The sequence below is a fragment of the Arachis ipaensis genome, chromosome B5 (genome assembly GCF_059453495.1).
Source record: "Arachis ipaensis isolate K30076 ecotype BB chromosome B5, ASM5945349v1, whole genome shotgun sequence".
Classification (NCBI taxonomy): Eukaryota; Viridiplantae; Streptophyta; class Magnoliopsida; order Fabales; family Fabaceae; genus Arachis; species Arachis ipaensis.
In genome coordinates, this window is record NC_142440.1 from 152,913,319 (window position 1) to 152,923,546 (window position 10,228).

The 10,228-nt window shown below is 30.2% G+C and overlaps 1 protein-coding gene across 1 annotated transcript; it reads right to left on the minus strand.

The window, feature by feature from the left end:
* Nucleotides 1-6,765: 6,765 nt before the first annotated feature.
* On the minus strand, nucleotides 6,766-10,228 carry LOC107644549 (RNA-binding CRS1 / YhbY (CRM) domain protein). Its single transcript, XM_016348433.3, has 4 exons — nucleotides 9,847-10,228; nucleotides 9,174-9,456; nucleotides 8,269-8,670; nucleotides 6,766-7,974 (listed from the first exon to the last, which is right to left on the minus strand). The coding sequence occupies exons 1-4, from the start codon at nucleotides 9,924-9,926 to the stop codon at nucleotides 7,111-7,113; spliced, it is 1,629 nt and encodes a 542-aa protein (XP_016203919.2). The 5' UTR covers nucleotides 9,927-10,228; the 3' UTR covers nucleotides 6,766-7,110.

Genomic DNA, 10,228 nt, shown 5'->3' on the forward strand with positions numbered 1-10,228 from the left:
TGGTGTTTTGCATTTCCTGTACTAAGTTTATGTTCTAACTAATCACCTTATTTTCTAGAATTTCATTTAAATTAGCATTTGATGTTCTACAATATGCCATTACATTGTTATTTTGTTCACCTCTTTACATATTTGTCAATGGATAAAGTACCAAAAAGACAGTAGTATTAAGCTTTTTTTTTTATTGCTTACACCATGAAACTCAGAAAGAGATTTCACATAAAATTGGTTTTATCCCCATCCTCAAACATAGTTTTCTGGAAAATCTTTTTTGGATAAAGCTACGAGTATTCTTTTTCTATTTGAATTCTTTTCCAAATAAATTGCCCCTTGTAATATTATAGTGGACTCTATTGACTTAGCCAAGTTGTGCCAATCAATTATCAAAAGCTGGATTTTTTTTCCATGGAAATTGACATGTTTATTTCTTTCTTGTTCTGAAAGGGTGGCCCTTAACACTTAATGGAAAGTTTCTCTCCTTTGAAACAACTCTTTGGTGTTGAGAATGAGTTTATAGGACCCACCACACACAAAGACTTCAAATTTTAGATTCCCACTCAGTCTTTTTTGCATTTCTTCAATGATCAAATCCATTGTGTGGTTGACTCTTCAACCCTTTTAGGTAGTTTCTTATTATCATCTTGTTTTTCTTGAGATTTATACTTTTTAACCGGTCATTTTCCTTAACAAGGTTTTCAAGAGATAAGCATATCAATGGTTTTTGGAACATGCAAATGTGCCATGAATTTTTCTTAACCATTGGCCTTATTATTGCCTTCTTTTGTTTGATATGCTATCTGAGAATCTTTTTTTTTTCAAAAAAAGATTAATACAAGATTTTTTTGTATCCTTGGTTGTATATAGGGGTTTGGATATTTTTTTAATTTTTTTACAATCAACGGTTGAGATTAAATAATAAATTTTATAAATTAAAAAATAATTTTAAATAATTAGAAATTGGAGTTAGTGTGATTCATATAAGGGTATCGATATTCTCTTTTATAAGGTAAAAATTTAAATGCAGTCTTTATGTGAAGTTGATATTTAAAAATTATTAGATGATTTGATATATTTGTCATTTAACGATTTTTAACTATTAATTTCACATATGTGAATTTTTACCTTTTTATAATGAATGAGTAAGATTAAATAATAAATTTTATAAATTAAAAAAACTAATTTTAAATAATTAAAAATTCGAGTTAGTGAGACTCATGACAAATTCTTAATCACAAAATAATACTTGGATGTTAATACCATTGACCAACATTAAAGGGTTTTTACTTTTAATCCTATCTTATTATGATATGCAATATCAATTGGATTTATCAAACCACAAAAGTTTATGCCTTTGGAATGAAATGAACATTGGGAATGAGATATGATTCTTTCAGAATTTGTCATTTGGGAATCTTGAAACCTAACATATTGCAAAAATATAATTTTGTACATGTGAAAGTACACTTAGCCATACATTACAAAAAATGGTGGAAGAAATTAGGCACTTAGCCAAACATTACAGAAAGGTTTGGAAGACATTTGGCAGAACTCTGAACAATGTTTGGATATGATTCCTTCTTCAAGAAATATTCCTTGGAATTGTTGCTCTTAAACTTATTATGATGATATGGTTTGGTTTTAAATGCTATCAACATTGTACATATGTGTTGTTTTACAAAAGTTGTACACAGTGTCTGTTGTCATGTGCAATAATAATAATAATAATAATAATAATAATAATAATGTTTAACTTTTAATCTCTGAGTTTATGTGTTCTTTTTCTTCAATTACATATTCTACAATATTCCTACTTTGAAATTTTCAATTCAAGTTAATTATTTTAATTATTTATAATAAGGTGTCTCCTCAACAAATGCGCTTTACCAAAAAAGAAGTAAAATATTTTTATCTTTTAATTTAAAGGGTATGTTTACACGGTATTTATCCTCAACACCAAATATATACTTATTACTTTTTTTATTTTACTTTTTGTTCAAGACAAGATGTCATGTTAACTTCTATTTATTATTTAATCATATAAGAGGTGATTTTGTGGTTGGAGTTAATGAACTTTATGTATGATAAAACTACTCTTTTGTTTTGATATATAGTTATTATTATTAATGAAAGAAAACTATGCTTCATGGTTGAATACCTCATCCCCATTTCTTGATTAGTAATTAATTACTAATTACTATTATTGTTGTGACAAATGAATGGATCTCTTATGTGCAATGAAATAATTGTGATTGAGTAAGAGCTTGTTTGGATGAATTTTTAATTTTTTTTAGTTATTTTTTTAATTTTATGAAAAAAAAAATTTATATTTAAATATTTTTTTACAAAAATATTTATTTATTTATTAATTATATTTAAATATAATAATATAAAAATATTTTTTATTTAATTATTATGTAAAAAATATCTTTAAAAAAATGTAAATTATATCTCTTAAAAAATATATTTTATTTATTTTTTTTAATATTTTTATTTTTATTATTAAAAATTTATCAAACATGATAAAAAATAAAAAATATTTTTTTATTAAAAAATTTTTTTTTCTATCAACTAAATGCCACTTGAGTAAACACTAAGAAAACAAATGATTTAAGAAAATCTTATGCACATTAGGTAAGTAGGAATGTCAACAGGATAGGACGGGGCAGGAGATGCCTTCTGCTCCTTATCTCCGCTCCCACCCTATCTTTATTTTCGTTTTTTGTCGTGGGGGAATATTGCTCTTCATTTTCATTTCTCATAGGGCCCTATTCTCTGCGGGAATCTCATTCCTCATCTATCTGATAATTTTAACTAATTATTAATTTCCATATGAATAGAGCCGCAAGTATCCATCCTATATAAAAACAGTAAGATTTTATTATACAAAAAGTCTAACGACAAGATGGTAACTTATTTCGAAATGACGCAGTGGGGGACGTAACGGCGAGTCAGAGGACAGAGCAGTGGACGAGGTGGGAGATGCAACAACAGAGGGGAAAATGGACACGACGACAGAGTTATGGAAATGAACGCCGCAAATAGAGAGCACGACGCGGTGAGGATGATGGTACCGTGAGAAGGGAGAGTGGCGAGGGGGTGGCTACAGAGAAGTTGGATGGAGTATATAGTATGGACAGCATGATCTCTGAATTGAAGAATGGTTATGCAAATGAGGATTAGGAATTTTGGGTTTATATATATATATATATGTATGTTTTGGGTTTCGGGGATTAGCGGAGACGGGCGGGGATCCCCGCTCGAGTCCCCGCGCTTGCATCGGAAGAATTTTGTACCCTATTTCTATCCCTGCGAAAAAAAATTTTCACAATTGGATCCCCACTCGAAACAGTCTCCGCAAGGATCCCACGTCTCGAGAAATTTTGCCATCTCTACAGGTAAGACAACTAATTTAAGTTAGTTGAATAATCATTCTATTTAATTAACAACAAATTTTTAAATAAAATTTAGATTTATAAACAAATTAATCATTTACTAATGGGGTTGAAAAATATTGTAGAAAAAAAAATGAGAATGAAGACATTCATGGATTTGACTTAAATGTATCTTAAACCATCCAAATTGATTATGGTAGACCCAAAAGTGATTTTGCAAGCCCGTCTTAATTAATCTTGTGGGTTTGAGACCCTTTCATACTTTTTCATTGTAGTGAGCGAGTCAATGCTCATTAATAATTTTGAACAATTATCACGAATATTAGGGATGAAAAAAGTCCGAACTATAAGATTTAAAATTTCTTCTAAAGATTGAGACAAAAAATTGTACATATCTGGCTTGCGTTTAATTGAGCCACACCACATTATTAGTATATTAATCAAAATTTTGACACTAAATTCTTAGTAATAAATAGATGAATTTACTAAAAGAAGACCATATATTTAAAACATCTGAACTTTTTTTATTTTGGTGTGGTACAAGCTAAGTTTTGTTTGAGGAAAAATGTTACCTTAGCTTCAAACACGCATTCACAGAAATAGTGAGACACAGTTATACTTAAAATAAAAATTAATCAATAAATGTACCATGAAACTAAGTTTTAAACTTCTAATAATAAAGATTATGTTGGACAAACCGTGTTGACATGAATAAACACTAGCGTATTAACATTATTGTGTGCCATTACTAACCAATTTCTGAAATTTAAAATCTTCCTATGTAGTTGACCAGATATCAAATTAAAATAAATTTATACTTATATTAGATAGTTTCTCAATAAAATCTGTACCATATGATCACTGAATTTTACATTTTTATGCATGTTGTACGTAAAACTTATTGCTTGTTGACGCGTCAATTACATTCAATGCTATTTTGTTTTAATGCTTCCATGTGTTATTATTTTTCTTTGTTCTTTCTTCTTCTAGCGTATGAGACTTACCCAAAATTAAAGGTGACTACGTACTATAGCTTGTTATTGACGTGTGTGACTTAAGAAATTCTCAATTTCTTTCCATTTGAATCCACTTTATACCATGTACTTCTACTTTTATCATTTATGTTGAGAGTTCTAGCTACATAAAAATCTTTAGAGTAAATGCTTTTTTTTTTTCTTGACCATTTGTAGGAAGAGTAAAGTATTTTTCTACCATTTGAAAATTTTTAATCAGTTTCTAATAATTATAATTGGTCTAAGCAGCTCTTATAATAATAAACAGTTGATGTGTCAGAAGCCACTTTAAACCAATTATTTGGATCATTAAAAATCAATTAAAAATTTTCAAATTATTAAAAAACGCTTTGTCTTTAAAACAAATGATGAAAATATGCTCAAATCATTATTTTTAAAGTGACGAATTTAAGATTTGAACCAACCTTCAATATGGCAAATGATATTTGTTTAAAGTTACAATTTACTAACCCGAGATACTATTAACCTACTGCAAATGAAATTCCTCTGAATTTGCAATTCTCTCAACTTTAATTAGTTATACTTTATAGTGTATTCTAATAAGTGTTATATTATTTATAGATTAATTAGATAATATATAAATTAATGTTAAATTTAAATTATTTTATATTAAAAATATTTTGTAAAATATTTATTTAATAATTTATATATAATTTTATATAATTATTCAATTAAAATATATTTTATTATTTAAAAATTTAAATTTATTTATTTTTAAAAAAGACATAAACCTTTTATATTAAAATTGTACAAAATTACATCTTCATATGGTGTAGTATGGATTATAAATAATTAAAAAAAAATGAACGAGAATAAAAAATACCAAAAATATTATAATCATGATATATTTGAATACACCTAATAAGGAGATGTGCCAAATTTGCAAAAAATATAAATTAGTTTTATAATCACAATATATTTGAATATACCTAGTAAGAACATGTCCCAAAGTTAAACTTACTTGGATTCATAGAAATGAATGAGAATGAAAATACTAAAAATATAAATATAAAATTATGAATTAATTTTATAATCATGATATATTTGAATATATTTAGTAAAAAAATGTGACAAATTTAAACTTATTTGAAGGAATTTTTGCTAATTTATATAAGAGATTAAAAAATAAAGAGTAGTAGAGTCTTATGTAGCATGCATAAGTAGAACAAATAATGTAGTAGTAAAAGTATTGATATGTATAAGTTGTAAAATTTTAATATTTGTAATTGAAATTTTTTATAATTATTATTATTATGACACTTTTAATATATATATTATTGTATTTAATTATTATTTTATATTTTAATTAAATAATAATAGATAAGATTTTTTTATTTTTTTAAAAATTTTTTACTAAAAGATGATTAGTTGATTTTTAAATTTTGTGAAGTAAACAAAATTACTGACCTAGTATCGTTAAAAAGAAAAGTATGACTTAAGTACAATATAAAAAAAACTTAGGTATTAACTTTTATATAATAAGAATAAATGGATAAAAATTCAGTGAATGATGATTAGTAGTTTTAATTTATTTTCTTAATTTTTAAATAATTAAAATTTTAAATATATATTGTTTTTTAAAATGTCAAAAATATAAAAAATTAAAATTTTTCTATTTAAAATTTAGGAAAATAAGTTAGAATTCTAATATTTTTCAACTTCAATTCAGTTCCCGTATCAAACACCGCTACACAACAAACTTTTTTTTTTTTTACACTAAAACTGTCAAATCCTAACACTCAATAACAAATAATAGGAAAATGTTAAGTATGCTTCGATTGGTTTTATAAAAGAAAAAAAATAATGAATTGTCTGTTAGAAATGGTACTTCCTAATTTTTCTATCTAAACACATTTATTGGAAAAAAATGTTTAAAATTTTTCTTTTCAAAATTATTGAATAAACTCAACAGTTGGCATAAGTATAACACTGAGTAGAGAGAGCAATCCTAAGTGAAATAAACACTATGGCTTCAATCTTCTTCAACAAAATCATCAAATGTTTGATATGTCACCACATAACAGATTCACAATACACCTGAGTTATTGGAACATCACTATTAAAAGTATGGGATTTGGATGCTCTAAATTTTGAATTTCACTTTAGAGAATAAAGTTTGATCTCTCACCATTTATTTTATAAGTAGGACCAAGAGAAAATATGAGAGAAAAACCATTTAAGGGTAAAAGATCAAACTTTACTCTCTAAAGTGAAATTCAAAATTTAAAAGATCCAAATCCAAAAGTATGACACTTAGTTTCATACCGGCGAGTCAATTCATTCTCCTTCCTCATTGGATGGTATGTAGGATACGTCGACTCAGTATACGAGAAAAAATAAGTACACAAAATATTTCTCGCTAAAAATTGGGTCTAACAAAAAATCACCAGAATGACTGGGACAATATGTGCCTAATACATTCCTTATGTTATCAATGAAATCAATGATCAATGATGTTGCATTTTATGGTGTTCTTCTGTTATCTTTCTTAGCAACATTACTTTTTTCACTATTAGTATCAGCTCTAGATACTCGTGTCTTCTTCTTCAGCATCTGAATTCAACATCCAATCTTCTGAGTCACCAAGTGCACTCTTTGGTGCATTATGATAGCCAGAAGAATCACTGACCTTACCCTCTTGACCCTTCTTACCATTCCTTTTGTCCCCTCTTGATTCGATGTGATTACTCATCGTCACTGCTGCGGCTCTTGTAGTCTTCCCTGAACTGCCTTGCCGTGTCGTTTTCTTCCTCGTCGGACTCCCACATTGCATTCTCGACATCACTGAACATACCTTCTGATTCAGAATCTTCTGTGGCTATATTCCTCTTAAATTTACCCTCACTCTGCCTATTTGAGCATTCTCTAGTTCTGGAGCTATATGTACCGGTATTGTTCTGCTTCCCTCTATCAACCCTGTTTCCCTTGAACCTAGGCCTAGCTTCTAACCGGCCGTCAGAGTAAGAATCTCCATCGAGATCACTAGCATCTGAGATATTACTTGACTGCCACTCATCATCATTGTTGTCATCAGAATGAGCGTTGTCTTCATCTTCACTATCAGTGACTCTATGCTTGGAATGCATTTTCTGCTGAACCCTTGACCCTCTACCCTCATTGTCATAGTCATCATTTCTAGAAGCATCCAATCTTCTGAATCTCCCACTATACTCTTCTCTGTTCCAATATCTAATCCTCCCCATCTCTTCATTCTCTTTTGCTTCTTCAGCTTCGTATTCTTTATCTGCTGCATCCTCTATCTCAGCAATGAACCGATCTAACTCTTCTTGATCACTATCATCGGCAGGCTCCGTCTCTTCCAAACTTTCGGGAGGCTCAATTAGTGATGCCTTGCCTTCTTTGAAGACATAAGGGCTTCCCTCCTTCTTGTCAATGGCATTGAAAAACGTGGAAGCAACTCTCTGGATGCTAGCCATGGCAGCCGGATCCTCGGGATTTACTCCCATCCGCCGGAGCTGCTGTTCTAATTTCTTTATGTTTAACTTCTGAGATTCGAGAGCTTGCTCAAATCTTGCCTTGAATAGAGCCTGCATACAATAGGAATTAGGAAATACTACATTACCTCCTCCAACATTAATTTCTTCCTATATCAGCTACTAGGGAGCAAAAGGAAGATTTCTTTTTATTTTTTATTAAAAGAAGATAAATAATAATAATAAAGGAAAAGTGCAATATATTTATCCCCTTGAACTTTGACTCACGCAATTTACCCTCAAAGCTGCATATGAATAAAGTTCAGGGGAGTAAATTGGATTTTTCAATATTGGCATCAAGAAAGATGTTATAAAGTACAACGAGGAATATAACAATGTGAAGCTCACCTTCCTCTTTGTAAGGGTGTTAACAGGTATTAAATTTTTAGGTTGACGATAATTTCTACCACGGAACATGATGATTGTTTTCACATCGTGAACATTAATCACAATCCCACCACTCAATCTTGCCAGCATTGAGGCCATCTCTTTGATTTTTTCCTTGGGGAAGTTGTCGCAACAAACTTGCACAGTCTCATGAAACTTCCAATGCATGTGCATATTTTGAACAACTCCTCCAAAGACTCCACGGACACCAACTGGAACATAATTCTTATTCTTGAATCCAATTTTTTTAAATGCCTGAAGCTGTTCGGGTGTTAAGAGCTCTGGATCATGCCGGGGGGGAGGCAGGTCTGGTAGTTCATATTTCTTGAGCTTTTGTAGTAGCAATGCCACTTTTTTCTTGGCCTGCACTAGTTGAAAAGTAAGTCAATATAGATTTAACATATAACAAGCGACACAACAATATTGACCGAACGTTAGTTCAAATGAGCAATCTACAATGTAGACGTAAAATCTATCAAAGAAATGACTTAAATGAAACTTAAAGCCAATACCAAATAATCAATTTCTATTTTCTTCGATCAAGAAACAACAGCAACCTTAAATGCTACATACTGTCTTAGAGAAACATTTGAGCTTACCCCGTTTCCCACAGACATCTAAGTTCAGGCATTATCGGTATAACATATAACACAATTCCTTTTACCAATTCAAATAAAGTCATTCAATCTTAATGAGCAATTAGAACAAAACAATTCTATTTACCGATAGCAACCACACCAACAAATGCAAATCCTTTATGCCAACTATTACAACATCATTACATGAACTTAGCATGAAGTAAATAGTCAAGTACAAACAGCTATTTCGATTTTCGAACTGCTCAAAAGAAGGAATCGAGAACTTACCCTTTTGAGATTATAAATGAGCCTCTCCTCCTCGGTCATTAGTTTCTTCTTCAGTTTCTTAGCTCTCCGAATCTCCCTTAATGTTTTACCAGACTCCTTCTGCATTCGCCTTTCCACCTTGCTTCTCATACTCCTTCCTTTCGTTGACATTGCCCGCGATGATCCATTCAAAAGATTGAATGTCTTAAAAGAAGAATACTTCGAAGTAACTTCATCATGTGGCTGAACTTGAATAATGTTGGTTGATATGTGCAGCTGTGCATGTTCTAAAGTTACAGCATTTCTGAGCAGAAAAAGAAAAGGAAAAAAAAAAATCAGAATCACAAAGGAATCTTGACAAATGGTAAAATAGCATCTCTATGCTAACAGAAAACTAGAAACACTATTAAATTAACAACAAAGAAATTCAATTTCTTGTTCATACTATACAATACACACAGACCTCGGTCACTGGTGGGATTGAAAACAAATGGGATCCCCAATCAAATTCAAACCTACGGCAAGAAAAAGCTACTGTTGCTAAACATCTAAAGTTGGAAGAGAGTAACAAAGAAATCACACTCATTTCAGCCAAAGCTATAAACTTTGAATTGAAACAGAATTGGGTATAGATGGAATTTCATTATTTAAATCCAAAAACAAAAAAACAGAGAATTAGAGAAGAAAGACATACTTGTAGAGATTGGGATGAAGTTGAAGGAGAGAGGGTAGCGACTTGAAGCAATGCTTCTGCAGATTCCTAGCAGCAAACATTGATGAATCGAAGAATCGAAGGTGGTGGTTGAATCAGTTAACAGTTAAAGTATATGCCACTATTCACTATTCAGTAGTCACTCACTCACTCACTCTTCTTCGCTGTTCTTTCAGGGTTTAATCGCTCTCTCTCATTCTCTAGCATGTCTTGAATATCATTCAAAGAAGAAGTAATCTGAATCAGTTCTCCATAGTTGTCGTTGCTATTGGAAAAAGGAAACTTTGCCAAACGCGCCCTTGAATTGTAGGTTTAGGTTTTTTGTATGGGAGAGACTAGAGAGAGGGTTTAGAAAGCTATGGCT

Coding starts and splice junctions, on each gene's coding strand:
- LOC107644549 (XM_016348433.3), bottom strand. CDS start 9,926: ATGTTTGCTGCTAGGAATCTGCAGAAGCATTGCTTCAAGTCGCTACCC. Junction 9,457..9,846: donor CTTCATCCCAATCTCTACAA/GTATGTCTTTCT, acceptor TTTTCTGCTCAG/AAATGCTGTAACTTTAGAAC. Junction 7,975..8,268: donor ACACCCTTACAAAGAGGAAG/GTGAGCTTCACA, acceptor TATTGTATGCAG/GCTCTATTCAAGGCAAGATT.